At 44.7% G+C, this 22,738-nt stretch overlaps 1 protein-coding gene across 2 annotated transcripts in view; it reads right to left on the minus strand.

Moving 5' to 3' along the window:
• Window positions 1-1,678: 1,678 nt before the first annotated feature.
• BNC1 (basonuclin zinc finger protein 1) overlaps window positions 1,679-22,738 on the minus strand; it is a 31,846-nt gene continuing 10,786 nt past the window's right edge. For both annotated transcript variants that reach the window (XM_081546784.1, XM_081546785.1), the window contains exons 2-5: window positions 14,165-14,264; window positions 12,877-13,112; window positions 8,632-10,496; window positions 1,679-3,916 (exon numbers count right to left, since the gene is read on the minus strand). In XM_081546784.1, the coding sequence (XP_081402910.1) occupies window positions 3,232-3,916; window positions 8,632-10,496; window positions 12,877-13,112; window positions 14,165-14,264 (2,886 nt within the window). In that variant the 3' untranslated portion in view covers window positions 1,679-3,231. The remainder of the gene's footprint in view (window positions 3,917-8,631; window positions 10,497-12,876; window positions 13,113-14,164; window positions 14,265-22,738) is intronic.

The following is a 22,738-nucleotide window of genomic DNA, read 5'->3' on the forward strand; positions in this document are numbered from 1 at the left end:
ATCAATGGGAGAGAGGAGTGACGGAGTGACATCCTAGAGGCAGCTGGAGGGATGAGGTGGGAGCATCAGTCTTCAAAAAGAAAATGAACACTTCTTTTGAGTTCAGAGAAAAACATAGGTTTGATTCTACCTTGAACAGGCCCGAAGAGCTTTAGAAAGGGAAGGGCTGGCCAAGGGCTCCAGCCACCGGGGTCTATGTCCATTGCTGCATTTCCCATGGGCAGCTTGCAGCCAATGACGGAGCACGGCAGGGATCCGATTTCCAGGGAACCCACCTTGGGAGGTGGGAGACTACTCAGATGGTTCATCTGGGCTCAAGGACTTGCCAAAGGCCTGGCTGAACCTTCGTCAGGTACAAGACAGGCTCACATACTTTCACCCAACCTTCCCTCCTTCACTTGGGGTCAGACCTGCATTGTTTGCCAGCTCCTCCAGCTTGTTCCTATTTTCTCTCAAGTGTCTCTTAATATAATCTGTGTATGTTTAGATCTACTGTGTACATTTAGATCTACTGGCATCTGCTTCTTGGAGGACCCAGACTAACATAGCCACCCACAGGCACACAGGGGTAAAATCAGAAAGGCTAAAGGATTTTCCTGGTGGTCCACTGGTGAAGATTGCATGCTCCCAAAGCAGGGGGCCTGGTTTGATCCCTGGTTGGGAAACTAGATCCCGCAGCCCACAGCTAAGAGTTTGCATGTTCCAACTCAAGAGTTTGCATGTAGGGGCTTCCCTGGGAATCCACTGATTAGGACTCTGCCTTCCAGTGCAGGGGGTCAGGATTCGATCCCTAGGCAGGGAGCTAAGATCCAACATGACTTGGGGCCAAAAACAAAAAAACAAACCCACCAAAGCATGAAAGAGAAGCAATATTGTAATGAATTCAATAAAGGCTTTGAAAATGGTCCACATCAAACAAAAAAATCTTAAAAACAGCTTGCATGCTGCAATGAAGATAGAAGATCCCAAGTCCTGCAACTAAGACCCAGCACAGTCAAATAAATAAATATTAAAAAAAATATTCCCTATGATGAGGAGCTTCCCTGGGTGGCTCAGTCGGTAAAGAATCCACCTGCAATGCAGGAGACCTGGGTTCAATCCCTGGGTCGGGAAGATCCCCTGGAGAAGGGAATGGCAACCCACTCCAGTATTCTTGCCTGGGAAATCCCATGGACAGAGGAGCCTAGTGGGCTACAGTCCATGGAGTTGCAAAGAGTCAGACATGACTTAGTGACTAAATCACCACCAACATATAATGGAAAGGTAGAAAAAAGACGTGAAGAAGTTGAAAGATAATAAAAACTTTAGAAAAAACTCCATGTTTAAGAAAGAAGAGGCTTAGCTCTTTAATTGCATTTCATTTTGAGCATTGGCCATAAGATTTACCTTTGAGAGCCCAGTATTTTTAAAAATTCCAGCATTTTTCTTGATATTTGATACCAAGCCCCTCCTCCCAGGGAAGTGACCACTTAATTTCTTTGGAACTCATGACCCACTGCAGTTCCTGTATGGATGTGGTGTGTGTGTGCATGCTAAGTCATTTCAGTCGCAGTAGTTACTGATTCCCGTCCACTAGACCTCCCCTGAGTGGTGGGGTCTGTCAGATTCACAGTGTGTATGATGACCACGTGCACTCACATGACAGGCAGGATGTGTGACAAAACTGCTCTGACAAATGTTTGCCTTTTTAAACAAAAAGTGTGCCATATATTTTTATTAAATCATAGAAAACTCATTTGTATACAAATGTTTCCATTTTGGGGCACTGGAATATCAAACAGTTGTGTAACAAAACATTTGAAAGATACATCTCACTTTAAGCAGAGACAAGGTTTAAGTTGTCACATTTATTGTTTTAAAAAAATGTTGAAATAATCATTAACACATTATTGGCTTTTTTTCACCTTTGGGCCAGAGGAATAGTATGTCTTTTGACTCCCCGATTCTGATTACTCAAACCAACCATGAGTTTAAAAAGTGATTAACTTCAAGGTTTATTACAAAATCAATTTCTTTTTTGCAACCATGGGCTTTTAGGGCAAATGCCAAATTTCAGGAGGTGGTCTCCTTTCACAGGACCTGTTAAGTTTCTTTTCTACAACAGCAAACATGTATAATGGTACAGAATATATTTCAGAATAAGTTAAATATTAAGACATACAGTATGGCAATAATGTCCTACTTTTCTTTCTACCATGTAAATTTGAAAGTTCATCCTAATCTTACACATCTGTAAAAGGGTGAAGACTGAGGGATCCAGTGATACTGAAAATACACAACAACTGTCAGAACCACATTCTCTAAATGCTTTGGCCGATTATATACAAATGGTCCTGCCAGCATCATGCCTGCATTCGTTCCACGGGGGCTCTAAATGAACAGATACTGGAGTTCACCAAGCGAAAACAGGCTGTCACTCGCTCTGCTTCTGAGCAGAGACTCAAAGGTCACACTGTGAAATGTCTGCACTTACCCCAAATACTAACATAAACACAAATTAAATACTATCAAACTTATTTTAAATTAAATTGAAGACCACTATTTTTAAGTGCATGAAGTACTCCCCGCTAGCTTCTTGAACGTGTGTTATGGAGCAAGAACTAACATCCCAGGGAACATCTGTGTTCCTACATGTAAAAGAGGCCAACTCACTTTCTCTGAGAACTCCCTGGAATAACACATGAGATCTATAGGGGGAAGAAAGCAATTCTCCAATCTAAACGGAGGGAGAGTCTCAGTCATTTTCCCAAACTCCAGTTTGGATTTCAGACTCATTAAGGCAGGAACTCAAAAATGTGATCTTTGGGACTGGCTCCTGGTGTCACCTGTGGTGACAGCTGTGCCCACAGGACACTTCATTGACCCTTAATACTACAACCTCCCTTCCAGCTCCCCTCTGGGTCCTGGGCCCCTGTGGTCAAGACACAGACCTGGTACTCTCCCAGGTGATGTGTAAACAAATCTGGGAAAACTGCATTTCTGCAAGTGTTTGCTATGTCAGTGAAAAACCTCTTGGGCTGAGAAAGATAACAGGAAACGCTGCCCCTATGACAGCTTCTCACAAGGCCTCTCTTCTGCTCATCCTTCTCTTGAAGACTATGAAGTCAACCCACACACTCTTTGCCTCGCTTGCCCTAAATGGTATTAAACAGAGTGAGAAACTTTCCTTTGGACTACCTTATTCCTGAATTCTGACCAGTGCTTATTCAAGCCAAGTGGTCCACTGTCTTGTTACCGCAGGTGACTAGGAGAGGAGGTGAGGCTTCTGTGCAGGTTGGGGTTCTGGCTGTGTCTGTTCCGACTGCGGACAGATGAGAACATGGTGTTGCAGCCGGGGACCTTGCATTTGTGCAGCTGGCGGAGATGCACGGTCTTGTAGTGGGCCCGGAAGGTCCCCTTATTGCTGTATGTCTTCTGACAGAGGTGACATGTCAGGGGCAGCCCGGAAGGCAAGTTGGCGAGGCTCTGGTCAGCCTTCCCCATCAGGACGCAGAGTGGGTAGTCCTCCTCCCCGGGCACCAGGCCTGGCCCATCACAGTTCCCGTCGCAGTCCTCCGTGAGCACAGCGCCCTCCTCGCTGGCCCCGTCTGAGTCCCAGGAGGAGTGGCTGCTGCTCTCCGACTTCACGCTCGAGGTAGTGCTCAGATCCAAGACGGTGCCCTCGCTGGGCAGACCGGAGGTGTAGCTCTGTAGGCCGGCACTGTGGACCTGGGCAAGTGGGTACACCAGACTGCCCATCCGGCTCATCCCCTTGAAGATGACAGATGTCTGGGAGGCTTGTGGTGTGAAGGCTGCCTCCTGGTAGGCCTCCTGGGCTGTATCTTTCAGGAGGTAAGCTGCCTGGAAGGGGTCTTCGCCGCTCTCCAGCGCTTCTTGGGGCAATACTTTCTGGTGGAGATTTAGGTTTGAACTGTGTCTATAAGAGTGAAAAGGTAGTTAGCAATGGGTAGGGCTGTCATCTTTGTTGTTTTAAAGACAGTCTCCATTCTGAGTAGAGACACTAGGCAGATACCAGGAAAGCTTGTGGCATAAGGGAAGTGATGCTAAGGGGCTCGGGATGCAGCGCCTGTGTGGTGGACACTGCCTGCTGCAGTCCACCACTTGTCCCAAGTCAGCATCTGACCAGGGGAGTCGACAGAATGTGTAGTTCTCTTCAGCTTGCACAGTTTGACTGACATGTAAGTTCCTGTACCTCATCTTTAGAGAATGGCTAGACTGCTTCAGTTAGGCCCATTCAACTGGGACACTGGAACCAGGACATCCCAGAAGAAAACTGGTCACAAACAGTAAGGAACTAAGCAGAGGACTTTATTTCAATGAAACCAGGAGACAGGCTCTTCTAGAGCTGTACTGTCCCAAATAACGGCTACTCATAAGCAGCTACTGAGCGCCTGAAAGGTGGCTGTCATATACTGAAATGATAATATTTTGAATAGACTGAATGATAGGAAATATATTACTAAATTTACTTGTTTCTTTTCACTTTTTTAATGTGGCTACCATAAAATATTAAGATTTCCTATGTGGCTTGCATCGTGGACTAGAGCATCTGAAAGAAACATCACCACATGGAAGTTCTACAGGTGAAAGGCTGGAAGTGGTATATATGTGTGTGAGTGTTTGTGAAATTTAGTTCATATTTGCAACATTTCACTATATACCAGACAGGAATTTTGCAAGGGCAGCACTCGGAGCACACTGCCAATCACCCACCCAATGGTTAGTCCTGAAGGGCAGATAATGAGTATCCATTATGACACATGCCTTTTACTCAAAATATATCATTTGGATGTAACTTGTCAATCAATGCTGGCCTTGTTCAGAGATCCCCTAACTTCTGACGAGCAAAAATACCCCTTACTATAGGGCATAGTCTCAAAGGTGACTAGAGAATTATTCTGAGCATCCCCAATACAGATCAGGATGCGTGCCAGGGTCAAACTGGGAAAAATATCCTCACCAAAATAACAAGAAATCAGATTTTCTCTTCTAAATCTCCAAAGATGTCTTCGGTGGGGTGGGGGGGGAGGAATGTTACTCAAAGTGCATAAAGTTTGTAACTCAACTTCTTTTTAATCCTTGTACACTTTCTTTTTTGGGGACATAATCAGAATTATACTCTCAGATCACCCACTTTGCAAGCAGCTCTTCTCCACTGCAACTCTGCCCTGTGATTATGTCAGCATCCTAGGTAGAAGGGGCAGGTATGTCTCGGCAGAAAACCAGACACTAGATTGACATATAGATTCCAGGATATACAAGTGGTCAAAAAGAGGTCAAACACATTTACTGGAACCCTGTACAGAAAAGTCCCTGATGTGACAAAGGGAAACTCTGGGTCCTGTGCTCAACTCCTGAGGATTCTATGAACACCAAAAGCTAACATGTGGGCAGCCCTCTCTCCTCCTTAACCATCCTGAGGGTTAGATGCACTTTCCAAGGTGTCATGTCTCCTAAGGCCAGTGACAACCACATCTGCAAAACCCCGGGACCATGTACTGGGCTTTCTGCTTCCTGGACTTTGCTAACGCTGTGCCTCCTGCCCAGGTCTGCATTTCTTCACTTCAACCTCAACCTCCCACTCCAACTCTCCCCTCCCCTGCTCCTGACTATGTAGATTAGCTCATACCAGTGGGTTTCAAAGTGTGGTCTGGGTACCCCGAGTGGTCCCTGAGATCTTTTCAGGATGTCCCTCAAGCCAGACTTGTCTCATAACAATACTAAGACATAATTTTTCCTTTTAGCCTCATTCTCTCACTGGCGTGCGTGTGTGTGGGCTAAGTCACTTCAGTCGGTCTGACTCTTTGTAACCCCATGGACTGTAGTCCACCAGGCTACTCTGTCCATAGGATTCTCCAGGCAAGAATACTGGAGTGGGCTGCCGTGCTCCTGCTCCAGGGGATCTTCCCCACCCAGGGATCGAACCCCAAGACTCTTAAGTCTCCTGCACTGGCAGGAAGGTTCTTTACCACTAGCGCTGCCTGGAGTGGTATTCCAGAGGCCACATGACATGTGATATTTCAACAGACTGAATGCAGAAGCTGACATGAGAATCTGGCCATCTTCTACTAAAGATATTAGCAAAATGTAAAACAAAGCCGCTTCTCACTAAAGTTCTTGATCCGGAAAATGTAATTTTTCATAAAATTGTAATAAATTGTAATTTATTATGTGATGTGATGTACATATTAATTTTTTTCAGTTTTAACTTCTAATACAGTAAATATTGATAGATATACATCCAAACAGACATAAGTTCTTGAGGTTTTAAGAATTCATAAAGGGGTTGTGACATCAAAACTTTTGCAAGTGGTTGGTTTAGACGTAATGCCAAGTAAAGATGGTTTCTAGGAAACCATCCCTAACTTCTCGAAGAGTTTGGTGAGATGCACTCCCATGTGCCTATTACAGTCTGTATTCCCCCAGTTCTAGTGGCCACACAGTCAGTTGTAATCTCCTGTGTACTGCTGCCTTCCCATTGGCCTTTGTGGGCAGGGACTGTGTCCAGAGCACCTAACACAGGAGGTGATTAAACACTCGCAGGCTAAGTACCCACAGTGCTGTGGCAGTCCCTTTGATGGGTCCTAGGAAGTGCTGTGGGCAGTAGCCATGGCTTGAAGATAGGAAGGCAGCTGTCCTCACAGCAACACAATTCTCATCTCTGACTCAGAAAAATGGTGGTGGACCTGGGACTGCTAGCCACGTCCTGTTCAACATGGTATCGTTTTAATCACAGATCCCAGGGAAAATGGAGTGCCAGTTCTAGATTACTAGAATTAGTGGTTTACATTTAGCATGTGAGATGCTTTTCTGTGGTGTGGGGAGGAGGCTCACATCTCAGACAGATCCAAAAACAGGAAAATATTAAATATGTGAAAAATAAATACGAATAGTATCTTAAATTCAATATGCCTTCTAACTTAGCAGATGATGTAGGTCAGAACAGTATCATAAATAACAAGGATAATCTGACTGACAGGACTATCCCTTCTTTATAACAACAGCTTATTCATGAACAAATTTTTTTCTTGGAGGCTGGAGGAGGAGGACCAGCTCAATAATTAGGTGTCCTAGAGGTTAGATGCAACATCCAGCAACGGAAACAGGAATTTTAACAAATATCACCCCTGCCCTATCCTCTCTGCTTGAGACAATGAGTGTGTTCTTAGGAGCCCTGTCCAGGAATGTGTGTGGGAGTCTATACCTTTTCAACCTGTTAATAAATTAGGGCTACAATTTAGACTAAGGCAATGGGGCTGTTGAGCTGCTTGAAGTAAAGCTTGTTTGGACAAATGTAACATTTTAATGTTCTGTGAACCATTTCACATCTCTAATGCTGCAGCTGAGGGCTGGTTTCATCAGAGGGCTGGTTCTCTCCTTAAAGCCTCCTGGTATCATCTTTTGGTAAGCCTCTTCTTCCCTTTACAGGCTGGGGAGGAAGGCAACCTGAAGCATGGTTCTACGACCCAAGTTCATCAAGAAAAATTAGACAGGAATGCCAGTGCTGTGTGACCAGAGTGATGAGGGGTATTATCCCCCGGCAGTTGGTGAGCAGTCTGATTCTGTGTCGCAGGGTCATGAAAACCCAGCACCGAGGGACCTCTCATCTTTCAACTACATGTCACAGACATGGAAAAACCCGTTAATTGCCTTTACTCTTTGATAACTCAATATTTCAGACATCTTCAATCAGGCTGTTATTGTTCTTTTCAAATAGAGCGGTTATGTAGAAATCAGAGAAAATGCTTCATTCTGTGGACTTCAGTTTGAAATGAAAGTCAGACACGTTTTGTGAAGCTACGATCCTAACGTGAAAAGCTCCGTGCCTCCCTTGCTCCTCTAATGCATGAACTAGTTCATGGTTCCTGATATCCCAAACCACTGGGACCAGATGTGTTTGTAAATCCAGAAATCCTCAGGCTTTAGAAAGGCCGACTGATGCATACTTTGTGATATCACGGTAATGTCCCCATAAGAAATCCATTAACATTTCTGTACTGCTGCTGCTGCTGCTAAGTCGCTTCAGTCGTGTCCGACTCTGTGCGACCCCATAGACGGCAGCCCACCAGGCTCCCCCATCCCTGGGATTCTCCAGGCAAGAATACTGGAGTGGGTTGCCATTTCCTTCTCCAGTGCATGAAAGGGAAAAGTGAAAGTGAAGTCGCTCAGTAGTGTCCGACTCTTAGTGATCCCACGGACTACAGCCTACCAGGCTCCTCCATCCATGGGATTTTCCAGGCAAGAGTACTGGAGTGGGGTGCCACTGCCTTCTCCGATTTCTGTACTGAATATATACAAAACCCCACACAAAGGGAGACTCTAAAAGATCAGATAGCCTCACGTCATTTCATGTCAGGTCTTGTGACTAGATGAGTTTACACTCTAGAGCCAAAAATACAGGGACCTGGATCTATAGGACACTCTTCCTCAGACCGTGGCCCCTGGAATAGCTCAGTGTCCCCTGGGAACTTAGCAGTGCAAACCCTCACATCCTGTCCCAGACCTGCTGTGACAGGAAGAGTAGCGGTAGGGCTCTGAACTCTGCTTTAATGACCCTCCCAGTGACTCAAGTGCATATTAAAAGTTAAGACCCACTGCCCTGGAAGCAAAGATCGCCACCAGGTGTCTTACCTGTCCCTGCTCCTGCGGGAGGGGAAGGTGGCCTTGCAGCCCCCCACTGTGCGTGTGTGCGTTTCCCGGGCGTGCATGTTTTTCTGATGCATCTTCACGCCACAAGCGTTTTTAAAGGTCTTCTTGCAGATGTCACACTGGAAGCGATTCTCCTCCTTCGACCTCACTGATGCCCGCTGACCCAAGTGCTCTGGCTCTTTGGAATCTTCAAAACAAGGGAAAGCCATTCCTTGGGTGGACAAGGCACCAAAGAGCCCCCCAGCCAGCAGGTGCTGCTGCAGTTTGATATAGTCGGGAAAAGGCACACAGGGCTCCATCCTGGTTGTGAGGTAAGGTTCACGGCCATCCTTCTCCGTGTCCCGTGGCACGGTGTTCAACACTGACTTCGGCCCAGTCTCCCTCTCTGAGTTGTGCGTGGCCTGCTCAGGAGTCTGGTGGATGGATCCACTGGACTCAATTCCTGGTCCAAGATAGCAGGGCCTCTCTTCCTCAAGGCGAGGCCTCTCGGAGCTTCCTGCTGGGGTGTGCGGCTCCTCTGGGGCTCTGTCTGACCGGGGGCTGCAGGCCTCCAGCTCTTCTTCGCTGACCACCTGCAGGGGCATGTCTTCATCAGAGCTCAGAGGCTGCCTCTTCTCGTCTGCTGTCTCCACGGCCTCCTTCTCTATTTTGATGGGCATACTGGACTTGCGGGATTTCTTCTTGGGTAGGGCGTCGAACGGCGTGTCATTGGAAGCCAGCTGTTCTGGGATGGACGAGGACAGCAGAGGGAGGGAGGGCAGCATCCCGGGGGTGTTGGCCAGCTCGGCTGGAGTGGCTGGGCTGCGGTAGAAAGGCAGGACTGGCTGGACAGTCTTCAGGTTGGGGAAGAGCACCCCATTGTGGCTGAGGCTCGGGAAGGTTGGCTGGCTCCGAGAGTCTTCCACTGCACCAGTGTAGCCAGGGAGAGGCCGGCAGTCTGGAGGGGTCACCCCGAGGCCTGGGCGCTTGGCGCTCTCTGAGGCAGCCAGGGTCAGGCCGCTCCTCAGGTCTTTGTCCCTGTTGTTTCTGTTCATGGGCATGTGCAGCCGGGGGTTGGGGTTGGCGCTGTGGCGGTTGCGGCTCCTCAGGGAGCTGAATACCATGTTGCAGCCTTCGATGGTGCACTTGTGCTTGATCTTCAGATGGACGGCGTTGTAGTGGATCTTCAGCGTGCCCTTATCGTAGAAGGTCTTCTCACACGCTGTGCAGAACACCCGGCCCTTCTTTGTGCCCAGGCTGTTTCTCTCAGGCTTCACTTTGGCCTCTGGGGACAGCTGTGTCCTTTCGAGCTTCGTGACGATGCTGTATGAGCTGGAGTCGCTGAAGTGGGTGCTATCTTCCTTTTTGGTGACAGCATCGGGACAGTTGAGACATGGATCTTTTTCAACCTGAAATGGGGTGGAACCGGAAATAAGGAAGCTGCTGTCATGGAAGGCTCTGTGGACTTCCTGTTTGGGGTCCTGGCTTTGATCTTGACTCTGCTCCAGCACATAGGGGTCAGGCAGTGACCCTATCAGTGCTGGGGGCAAGGGGTTGAAGAACTGGAAAGGCAGCATGAAGGTCATGTTGTTTATGAGGTTCTCGAAGGGGTGCACACTGCTGGGGTTTCCTTTGTCCACGGGAGCGGGGAGGCTGGCACTCCGGTGGCTGCAGCTCTCAATGAAAGCCCTGATGTCGACGTTGGCCGTGGAAGGTGGGATGACAACCGACTGCTCTTCTTTCTCCTGAATTGCCATGAGCTCAACTATGGACTTGGTCTCTCCAAAACGAAGGAACTGCTGTAAGGTGGCCACCTCCTCCTCACTGGTCATGATGCTCCAGTGATCCAGCACTTTTCCCGATGCATCCTAAACCCAAACCAGAATTTAAAAGGACAATTAATTTACTGTTCCTTACCCTTCCCAGGTGGCTCAGCGGTAAAGAATCTGCCTGCAATGCAGGAAATGTGGGTTTGATCCCTGGGTCAGGAAGATCCCCTGGCATAGGAAATGGCAGTCTACTCCAGTACTCTTGCCTGGGAAATCCCATGGACAGAGGAGCCAGGTGGGCTACAGGCCATGGGGTCGCAAAACATTCAGACATGACTGAACGACTAAACAGCAACCACCATAATCCTTTTCTCTAAGAAAGGAGTCATGCCATGTGGTTAGGGCCTCCAGCAGCATCATGGGACACTTTTGTATATAATAGAAAAAGACACCCCTGGGAGCACTGGGCTCGATGAGTTCAGCCCTCACTCACCCCACTCTCCTAGGAAAGAAACTCTGTGGAAAAATAAACTGCACAAATATGAGTGGTGGTCCAGAAGACAGAAATAAAATTATATCACTCAAGCCTAAGGGAAGTTTGGCAATTATTTTCCATCCTATTTCAAACCAATTGGTAGTCTTGCATTGGCATAATCATTTTCTCCCACTAAAATTAAAATATGTATCATTTGAACAGCAGTAACTTCTTTATCTAAAGACTATAGATGGGAAATCAGGCCTAGATATAGCTCAAGTACTTATTTGCTGCAGGTTGAATGATCTTTCCCAAGCAACTAACATCAAAATACAAATGAACCTGTATTGATCTATTGCCTGTGTTCACAAAGCAGAGCGGTAATTACACTGGAGTGTTGGAGATTTTTCAAACTCTAGTAAGACCTAACTTTTCCCAAAACTACAATAAATATTTTATCACAGAACATGTATTTGATGGCCTACTGAGATTTTTCACAGTGCATGTAAGAGTTTTGAAGATGATGAGGAATGTAACATCATAAATTTTTCATGTGCTGGAGGTTCAAGGTAATTGATTCCATATTTTTAATCCTAACACTAGAAAGCAAGATTATTAGGATCATTAAATATTGATCTATGTCATAATGTAAGAGCATAATGGTGGTTTTTTCTACATAAAAGGTGGTTTCTGGCCTGCTAGGGTTGCCACACTCGAGGTGAGCCAAAGGGTTCCAGAGGAAGCCTGCAGGTGTTTGTCAGAGTCAGATAGAAGTGGGTTCACATTTCAAGTCTGCTGCATGCAAACCGAGGGACTTTAGCAAGATCCAGAAGCACTCAGCCTCTGTTTTCCCACCTGGAATATGGGGATAATCGACCTACTTTCGAGATGACTGGAAGAGGGACTAAGTCAGTAAATGGTTGTTATTCGTGCTTGTTTCAAGTTTATGTCCTAGCTGAGTTAGACTGAATGTATGTGAGTCTTGGAAATACATTCATCTGCCCATCTCATTGAAATTTTTACCGAAGTCAGCTGACATTTTCTAGCACAGTGACAGGGAAGAAAATGCTGTGGCTGTTTCCTATGTCAGAGAAATCCAGGAAACATGTTCTTTGCCTGTGAAAACCCTCGACAGCCTCTATGGATAGGAAGCATAAGGTTGACCCCTGGAACACAAAGAAAGGTGAAACTACTCTGCAAAGGAGAGACATGAAAAAGGGATGAAAGGCATAGGATGATGGAATGATGCAGAGAAGAGGCAAGAAGGCTGGAAGAGAACTGGTAGGAGAGACAATGAGCAAGAGCACGCCCACATAACTATGACAAGTCATCGGGGCCTGGGAAGGAAGATCAGCAATAGAGTGTATGGCAGGCGGCTTTAAAGGACAGGAAGGCATGGGATGAAATTGAAACTGTCTGCTGTGCGTTTCTGCAATGTAAGTTCCTCAACCCCACACCCTCGGTAAAATTGGAAACCAATGATGTCATGTGTCAGTAAATGCTCTGAGGATGATAAAAAAAATGGAGGCAGTGTCAAGGATGGGGCCAACGGTTGACTGTGCAAGTGAGTGTGCAACGTTGACTGTGCAAGCTGGCGAGTGAAACCCAAACCAGAGAACATGTAATGCTCCCACTCCCTGAAGTCTAACAGATACCAGTGCCTGTGTGCTCAGTTATGTCTGACTCTTCGCGACCCCAGGGACTACAGCCTGCCAGGCCACTCTGTCCACGGGATTTCCCAGGCAAGAATACTGGAGTGGGTTGCCATGCCCTCCTCCAGGAAATCTTCCCAACCCAGGGATCGAACTCACATCTCCTGCATTGGCAGGCAGGTTCTTTACCACTGTGCCATAAGAAAAGCAATGGATTTCTCCTAGAATGTGAGATAGGGCTGAGGCCAAGAGGAATGAGGCCAAGGGAGGGATGACTACTGGTGGCTGGAGCGCTGGTGGCACTGGGTTACACCTGTTCTGCTCTCAGGGAGTGGCACCCACATCCCTGTACCTGCAGCACGTATCCTCGGATGTAATCCTGGAGGGTCCAGTCCAAGGCGTGCAGGATCTGGAGGACTTCGTCTTGCTTCAGCACACTGAAGAGCCGGTCCAGAAGGATCTTCAGGCGGATGGGGATGGCCTGGGTCCCATAGAGCATGAGGCTGCTGATGTCGAACACCACGTTGGACTGGACGATCTCCACCTGGCTTGTGGGGTACACGGCGGGGATCCTCAGCTTACTCAGAGCTGAAAAAGGAAGTTGAAGAAGTGTTGTTTTTCAAGATTCTACCTTTAAGAGAAAAACATCACTTGGGAAGTAGGCTAAGGGCTAACTCTCAGTTATTTGTGCCAACGGAAAAGCCACAAATATGCAAACAGTTAATCATCTTAATGGCTATTTGGCTCCACGTTATTCACAGGAACCTCTAAGATAAAATGGAGCACCCTGAGAGGGCTCTTTTCTCCCTTTCCTGTGGCGTGCCTAAGGAGTACAACAGCCACAGGTAAGGACCACACCTGGGAAACTGGTAAAAACGAAGGCGGCAGGTGTGTAATCAAGAGGATGGAAAACCAAGAAGCACAGGGCCTGGGGGAGAACCTGGACTTGGAAGCCCTCAGACTGGGGTGGGAGCCCTAGTCTGCCACCTGCCAGTTGTCAGGCTTGGCAATTGAGCCCATGCTGTCCAATGCAACAGTCACCAGTCAAACACAGCTGTTCAAATTTAGATTTAAATTAATTAACATTAAATAAGACTAAAAATTCAGCTCGCCAGTTGTGTTAGTCACATTTCAAGGGCTTGTAGCCACATGTGGCTGGTGTAGTGCTGGGTTGTCAGGTTTAGCAAATAAAAACACAGGAAGTTCCTGTTAAACTTCAATATAGATTTCAGATAAACAACAAATAAGTGGGATATACTTAAACCAAAAATATTAATTGGGATATACTTAGGCTAAAAAAATTATAGTTTAACTGAAATTCAAACTCAACTGAGCATTCTGCTTTTTCATCTAGCAACCCTGGGCTAGAGGCTACTTACTGTATATGCACAGAATATTTCTTTCATTGCAGAACAGCCCTGAAGCACCAGTTTCTACATCTTCAGAAGGCAGTGGATAAACACTTTTCAGAGTTAAGATCCAAAGAGATAACATATATAAAGCTCTTAGCCTGTTACCCGGCACACAGCAGTAACTTCAGATGTTAGCTGTCATTCGTGGATATTAAATCCGTTCCTGAGTAACTGTGCGTTATTTAGAGGAAACACTACAGGCCAAGGGGGGGGGAGTAAAATGGTTACCGTGGGCCACCCATCCATGTCTGCACTGCTCACACTGACGGTGGTTGATTTTCCCTGGTTTGAAGCTTTGGCAGCTGCAGTTCAGAGTACAGCCGATAGCCTACAGGAGAGAACACGGGGACACCTGGCATGTTAGCGATGTGTGGAACACACACAGCATCTCAGAACACAATGCGTTCCTCCACTGAGCAGCGTTGGCTAAATGACCTGTGCCCAGTCCATGCCCGGCCCGGACATGCATACTGTCCCCTGGAAAGAGGAGCAGCTCACCCTGGCCCTGGAGACAGCAAACACACTACATAGATATTCCACATGCAAGGATGGGTTACAACCCTAGAACTCTTTATAAGAAAGGATTATAGGCAGAAAGGAGATATCCTGCTTATTATGGAAAGGGCATGGAAAGGGTGAAGAAGAGTCACATTCTCTCTAAATCTATAAGCTGACCAGAACAGCAACCCACAAAGGGATACTGGGGCTGCCTTGAAACAAGTAATAGGAGAATGATCGGAACTGAGAGTGATGCACATGTGTAATTCGTTACTCCCTCCCCTAAACAGGGTAGATGCTGAATATCAAGACAGATCTGAGGACATGCAATGGCTGACCACACCAAGGATCATTCCCCGACTCCGCTGACTGGACTGTGTGACTGACGGCCAGACGCAGGCTGGTCCAGCCCTGCATCAATGCCCAGGTGCAGGTTAAGGTGGTGGGTGTGGCATGGGGGTGTGGAATGTGCAAACATACAAATGAAACAGAAGATACAGATGTACGTGTCAACAAAGTTCTAGGATTAAGAACAGAGGTTTACATATATTTTTAAGATGAATTTCTCAAAAGAGGATAAGAGGCCTGAGGAATGTAATCTATTATTAAAGAGAAAAAGCTCTCATTGGAGCTCTGTCAGTGAGATTTCTGGGAGGAGGCACTGGGCGGAACCGTATGATTCAAGAGAGCTTGGACACCGGGGAGTGCCTGGGTGTTTGCAGGCATGAGAAAGCCCTGCGCCTGGGGGTTTAACCTCCATGGAACAATTAAGGGACTGTGTGGCCTTGTGTGTGGACAGGGAAGGGCAGAATCTGGCGAGGACACGTTAAGGAGCATATTAACTAGTCTTCACTTAAAAATCAGTTGTTGGTGGGACTGTAAAATGGTGCAGCCACTTTGGAAAATAGTCTGACTGATCCTCACAAACACAGTTACCTTACCACCAACTGATTCCACTCCTAGGTTTAAGCCCAAGAGAACTGAAAACCTATGTCCACACAAAACTTGTACTTGAACTTTAAAATCAGCATTATTTACTAGCCTCAAAGTGGAAACAATCCCTATATATATTGATTGATGAACAGATATACAAAATATGGTATGTCCATACAATGGGATATCACTAGGCAATAGGAAAGAATGAAGTACCGATACCTGCTAGAACATGCGTGAACTCTGAAAACATTTATGATAATGAAAAAAACCAAGTACAAAAGGTCACAGGCTGAATGATTCCACTTATGTGAAATGTCAAGAACAGGCTAATTCATAGAGACCCGAAGCAGACTAGTGGTTACCAGGGCTGTGGGGAGCAGGTAGGATGAGCAGTGACTGCTAATGGGAAAGGGGTGTTCTTTTATTGTTTTCATTGTGTTTAAAGACAGCTTTAAGTTGAGACTATATTAATAGTTCACATATCATACTACACCCATTTAAAGTAAACAAATGATTTTTAGAACATTCAGAGTTGAACAACCATCATCACAATACAATTTTAGAATATTTTCATCATCCCCAAAAGAAACCCTGTGAATAAGTTTATGATAGACATATGCTTTCATGTCTTTGGGATATATTCCTAGGAGCAGAACTGAGGGATCATACGGTAACTCTGTGTTTAACTTTCTGAGAAAGCCCCAAACTGTTTTTCAAGGTTTATTTTCCCACCAAAGTATGAGGGTTCTTATTTCTCCACATCCTCACCAACACTAGTTATGGTCTGTTTTTCTATTGTAGTTATCCTACTGGGAGTGAGGCGGTGTCTTATTGTGTTCTGATCTACATTTCTCTGATGGCTAATGGTGTTCAGCATCTTTTCAAGTGCTCAGTGGCCATCTGTGTATCTATTCAGATCTTTTGCCCATTTTTAAATTGAGTTGTATTTTTAGTATTGAGTCATAAGAGTTCTTTTTATATTCTAGGTACAGGTCCCTTACCAGATACATGAGTGGCAAATACTTTCTCCAAGCCGTGTATTATCCTTTCACGTTCTGCATGATATCCTTTGAAACACAGATGTTTTCAATTTGGACCAGTTTCTTTTTGAGGTAATGGAATGTTCTAAAGTTCTTAGATAGCAGTGATGTTGCACAATTCAATGAATACAGTGAAACCACTCAGTTGAATTTTATGGTATGTGAATTATATATATATATATATATTTTAATAAATTTATTTATTTTAGTTGGGGGCTAATTACTTTACAATATTGTAGTGGTTTTTGCCATACATTGACATGAATTATATTTTGATAAAAATATAATTTTTAAAAATCAGCCCACTACACTATTAGAATGGCTGAAATCCAGAACACTTACAGTATCAAGTGATTGTGAGGATGTGGAGCAACAGAAATCTCATTCGTTGCTGATGACAACGCAAAACATAAAGCAACTTCGAAACTCAGTTTGGTGGTTTCTTACAAAACTAAACACACTCTTACCATACAATCCAGTAAACTGCATTCCTTGCTATTTAAAAGGCCTTGAAAACTTATCACACAAAAACTGCACATGGATGTTTACAGCAGCTTTATTCATAATTTCTAAGATTTAGAAGCAACCAAGATGTCCTTTAGCAGGCAAATAGATAAATAAACTGTGGTATGCCCAAACAACAGAATATTATTCAGCATTAAAAAACATGAACTGTCAAGCCATGATAAGACATGGATGAGAAGTAAATGTACATTACTAACTGAAAGAAGCCAATCTGAAAAGACTACATACTGCCTGACTCCAACTATATAAAATTCTGGAAAAGGCAGAACTATGGAGAGTGAAAAAGTTGGCTTAAAGCTCAACATTGAGAAAACTAAGATTATGGCATCTGCTTCCATCATTTCATGGCAAATAGATGGGGAAACAGTGGAAACAGCAGCTGCCTTTATTTTTTTGGGCTTCAAAACCACTGCAGATGGTGACTGCAGCCATGAAATTAAAAGACGCTTACTCCTTGGAAGGAAAGTCATGACCAACCTAGACAACATATTAAAAAGCAGAGACATTTCTTTGCCAACAAAGGTCTATCTAGTCAAGGCTATGGTTTTTCCAGTAGTCATGTATGCATGTGGGAGTTGGACTATAAAGAAAGCTGAGCGCTGAAGAATTGATGCTTTTGAACTATGGTATTGGAGAAGACTCTTGAGAGTCCCTTGGACTGCAAGGAGATCCAGCCAGTCCATCCTAAAGGAGATCAGTCCTGGGTGTTCATTGGAAGGACTGATGTTGAAGCTGAAACTCCAATATTTTGGCCACCTGATGCAAAGAGCTGACTCATTTGAAAACACCCTGATGCTGGGAAAGATTGAGGGCAGGAGAAGGGGACGACAGAGGATGGGATGGTTGGATGGCATCACTGACTCAATGGACATAAGTTTGTGTAAACTCCGGGAGGTGGTGATAGACAGGGAGGCCTGGTGTGCTGCCGTCCATGGGGTCGCAAAGAGTCGGACACGACTGAGTGACTGAACTGAACTGACGAAGACAGAAAAAAGACGAGTGGTTGCCAGGGGCTTGACGGGGGTTGGGGAATGAATAGGTAAAACACAAGAGGGCATTAAAAATGCTTTGTACAATGATATAATGATAGATACACAACATTGTACGTGTTTTTCAAACCCGTAGGATGTACAACAACGAGAACTCTGAGGTTAAACCATGGATTTTGGGTGATTATGATGTGTCAACGCTGGTTCATCAATTGTTATCAACTAGTGAGGGATGTTGAAAATAGGGCAAGCTATGCCGAAAATCCCATGGATGGAGGAGCCTGGTAGGCTGCAGTCCATGGGGTTGCTAGGAGTCGGACACGACTCAGCAACTCCACTTTCACTTTTCATTTTCTTGCCTTGGAGAAGGAAATGGCAACCCACTCCAGTGTTCTTGCCTGGAGAATCCCAGGGACGGCGGAGCCTGGTGGGCGGCCGTCTCTGGGGTTGCACAGAGTCGGACATGACTGAAGCGACTTAGCAGTAGCAGCAGCATGCCTATGTGGATGTAGGGGTTATATGGGAAATCTTTGTATTGTGTTGGCCAAAAAATTTGCTTCCATTTTTCGGTAAGAAGTTACCAAAAAACACAAAGTTTTTGAACAATGCAACACTCTCCTTTCAAATCTTCTGTGAATCTAAAAGTGTACTAAAACAAAAAAATAAAGTCTTTTAAAAAAAAATCAGTGACCTTACTTAAATACAGGTTAAAATTGGCATGATTTGACTGTTATCTCTAGTTTCTTCTGGATTACAATGGGCCTGAACAGAAGAACTAGACAGAGATTTTCAGGTGAAGGAATAAGGCTGCTGATAACTGAGGTGTGCAGCAGGTAGCAACAGTGTTACCTAGTCCCTTCAAGAGGCTATGAAAAAATAGGAAATCTAGGGGAAAAGGGCTTTACTCTGTACTAAGTACTCTCGCCTGGAAAATCCCATGGATGGAGGAGCCTGGTAGGCTGCAGTCCATGGGATCGCGAAAAGTCGGACACGACTGAGCAACTTCTCTTTCACTTTTCACTTTCATGCATTGGAGAAGGAAACGGCAGCCCACTCCAGTGTTCTTGCCTGGAGAATCCCAGGGACGGAGGAGCCTAGTGGGCTGCCATCTATGGGGTCACACAGAGTCGGACATGACTGAAGTGACTAAGTCATAGACTGTAACACAAAGAACTCCAGATGCTCAGAACAGTCTCTCACTCTAATCATGCATACATTCTCATCTGGGGTACACCATCCCCAAAAGGTGAGAACTGGTCTATTCTTTTTATGTATAAAGCACACACATACATACAAAAACAGATATACAGTATATGGTGTGACAGTAAAATTTCATTGGGGGAGGTACAGTTAGGAAAAAAAATTTCTAAAGTCTCCTTAGATGTGTGTGGGAGTGAATAATGAAAAAGATTGAGAAATATTGCTCTAATGAAAGACATTATATTACTTTTTCATTACAGAGTTTCTACTTGTGTATATACATAGACAAATGTATTACATACATAAACACACACATCTAGACTCATATATACATAATTATATAGTTATCTTGGCTGGAAGTTAAAGGATAAAGATGAGTGATGGTTTAATTTCTATTACACACTGTCAAAATTTAGAAGAGCATCATTATGTTAGTTTGTGGCATTCCTATGTCGTCCACCTTCTAAACTTCTGCAACTCTCTGAACATCAGCTCCCAGGTGAACCAATCATCGATATTCTTTTTTTTTCCCCACAGAGCTCAATAGCTACCAGTACACTAAGCACTAAACTTCTGAAATATTTCATCACCTACGTTCTACGAATATGACTGTCTTCAAGGAAATTTTTAAAAGAAGAAAAGTTCTTATTTTGGATAATGTCCCTCAAGATGCATTCACTCTTTAAAAACAAGGTATTTGAACTATACAAAGTGAATTCACATTTCAAAAAACAGGACCTGTCTGAATCAGAGAAAGATGTCCTTGAGGACACACCTCCTCTACTCCCTAAAGAGTGCTTGAAAAGCTCACTACTTCGGACCCAGCACAGCAAAACTATAGAAGGAACAATTCCAAACACATTTCTTAGCCTAAGGTTGAAAGTAATTTCTTCTGCATCTCCTGACACCTAACTCAGGGTTTCGCCAGCATCACAGACATTCTGAGCTGGGTAATTCTCTGTGATGGGGGGCTGTCCTGTGCATTGTAGGATACTCAGAAGCACCCTTGGCGTCTACCCACAGAAACACCTCCCCTCTTCCCCAGCTGTGAAAACCAAAAAGTCTCCAGACATTAACAAATGCCCCCAGCTGAGACTACCTGATCTAACCTGACTATTCAGATACAGAAGCTTCTAGTTTTGGGCCTGAATTTAAGCAGCTTTATTTATAATTCCAGTGTATGAATGCTGCTTTACAAAAAAAAATCATGTAGTTCTATATGAACTTATTTGAATAAGGCTTAATAAAGCTCATTAAACATCTATGGAAATACATCTCAGAGGAATTATTTATGAACTAAAAAAAGCTGATTACAGCATCTAAGAAAACTTCCAATATTAAAGTCCTTGGGTTTTTCCACCCATCTCAGAATTCCATGATGTAGTAAAATTATAGCACCATTATCTAAAGACAAATTAAAACTCCTAGAGTGAAATCAAACCAAAAATTCTAATTACAGGATGAAAAGTACTCATGTAAATCAAAATGGAAAACTCTTAAAACTTACATCCTTTCTTCTAGAATTCTGATACTCATTCCATTCTTCAGAAACATAAAGCAGATGTTTACCACATTCTGAATTCATCAAGTCATGATTATGCTTTTTACTCACTCATTTTAATCAGACTATTTCTGAATTGTTATTAGTCACTTTGATGTGCTACAAATCAACATTCAAAATTCTGGCTTGCTTTTTTGTCACTGTCACTTGTTCATTCATCCACCCAGAAACTACTGACACACCGAGCACAGGATGGATGCTTTAGTTATTTGCAGTCTTGGGCTGGAAAGTCTGGAAAGTTATGACCTAGATATTAGGTAGATTTGAGGGCCCTACTTGCTCTCCTGGATACCTGTGATCTACCTTGAGCATGGCTAGATGCTGCCATGGGCCTCTTGTCAGAAAGGGTGACTGCAGTTCCTAGCAGCAGCCAGAATGGGCACATGGTGGGGTGCATGCACAGACATCCACTGCTGGACAGTGCGGGCCTTTGATGGGATTTGAATTATTGAGCTTGAGACTAGAAACTACCCACTTCAAAGCTATTTTCATCTCTAGTACATGCAAACATTTTCATATCACTGAAGATAAATTCAGGGGGATACTCTTCGGGGACCAGATGGAATGGGGCAGGGGAAAAATCACAGAGGGCTTTTGGGGTTTCCAGACTCATGATACTGACCATCTGAGGGGAGTCATTTGTAATCTGGCTCAGGAACAGAACTGAATTGCACACCAGCCGGACAGCTTGTAGCGTCAAGTTAATCTGCCTTAACAGTAGCCACTAGCCACATGTGGCTATTTAAAATTAATTAAAATAAAATAAAAAATTCAGTTTTTTAGTCACTCTAGTCACATTTCAAGTGCTCAGGAGCCACAGGTGGCCAGTGGCTACTGTACAGGACAGCAGAGACAAGAACATTTCCATCATCACACAAAATCCTACTGGACAGTTCTGAGTCCAATGGTGAGACGAGCTAACTCTTCCAGCATCTGTCTGTCCACATGGTGGCATTCGTATGGAACAGGTGATCTCATTCAGTTCGCACTGCCTCACTGTGGGGCGGGCATTAGTCTCAGGAAACTTAAATTTATGGAAGATTTGTAATCTGCACAAAGTCACATAGTTTGTGATGGTGATTATTTATCATGTGTGAGGGACTGCAGTAAGCAGTACCTATGAGCTATCTCATTTCTTACTACCACGCCATTTATAGATGAGGAAGCTGAGGAACTTACGGGCTACTTGAAAGTGGTCTCAAATCTGGATATTGAGGGCAGATTATATCTTGGAATACCAATATTTGGTACTAACTGCGTTTGTATTTATGGTTTCATTTAATCTCAATGGCAACTATAAGGATATTAAAGTTTTGCATGGTAAAGAAACCCCATTCATTGAATAAATATTTACTGTTTACGAGCCAGGCTTTCTAAACTCGGGAGGCTAAAGTGTTGAATGAGAATGGTAAGTCCTTGCCCTCGAGGAGGAGGGAGACAGAATAAACAAGTAAACAAATAATACCTTTTCAGAATAAGGCAGGTGCTATTAAAGAAACACGCAGAAAGCTTTGCTAGCAATTTTCCTGGGTGGCATGGGGAGGCGGGGCAGCGCCTCTCAAACAGGGTCATCATTAAAGGCTTTCCAGGAGAAGACACTTGAACTGAGCTCCAAGGGACGGCAGGGGCCACTGGAGACCTGGAGTCCAAGGCAGAGGGCAGAGCAGGTGCAAAGGCTCCAGGGCAGGAAAAGAGGCTGGAGGTATTCAGGGAACAGAAAGGGCCCGGGCAGCTGGAGCGCAGTTATAAGGTCCATGGCAGAAAAGGATGGTCAGAAAGGGGACAGAAACCACTCTGCACAGGATCTCATGGGGCAGGCCAAGGAGTATGGATTTTGTCCTGAGTCTAACAGTGAGTCTTTGAAAAAAGTATGAAACTATTAATAATATGATTTGCCTGCTAAAGTGACACCTCTGGATGTATAGCTGGGGAAACTGAACTCCTTCCTAAACCCCTTCTCATCATACTGAGCATCTTTCTTTGAGAGACACTGCAATCTACAGGCGACCTCAGTCTATATCTCGCTTCCTGTTGAGCCATACAGCCTTCAGCT

Source organism: Giraffa tippelskirchi, chromosome 12, assembly GCF_054371585.1.
Source record: "Giraffa tippelskirchi isolate mGirTip1 chromosome 12, T2T-mGirTip1v1.2.pri, whole genome shotgun sequence".
Lineage (NCBI taxonomy): Eukaryota > Metazoa > Chordata > Mammalia > Artiodactyla > Giraffidae > Giraffa > Giraffa tippelskirchi.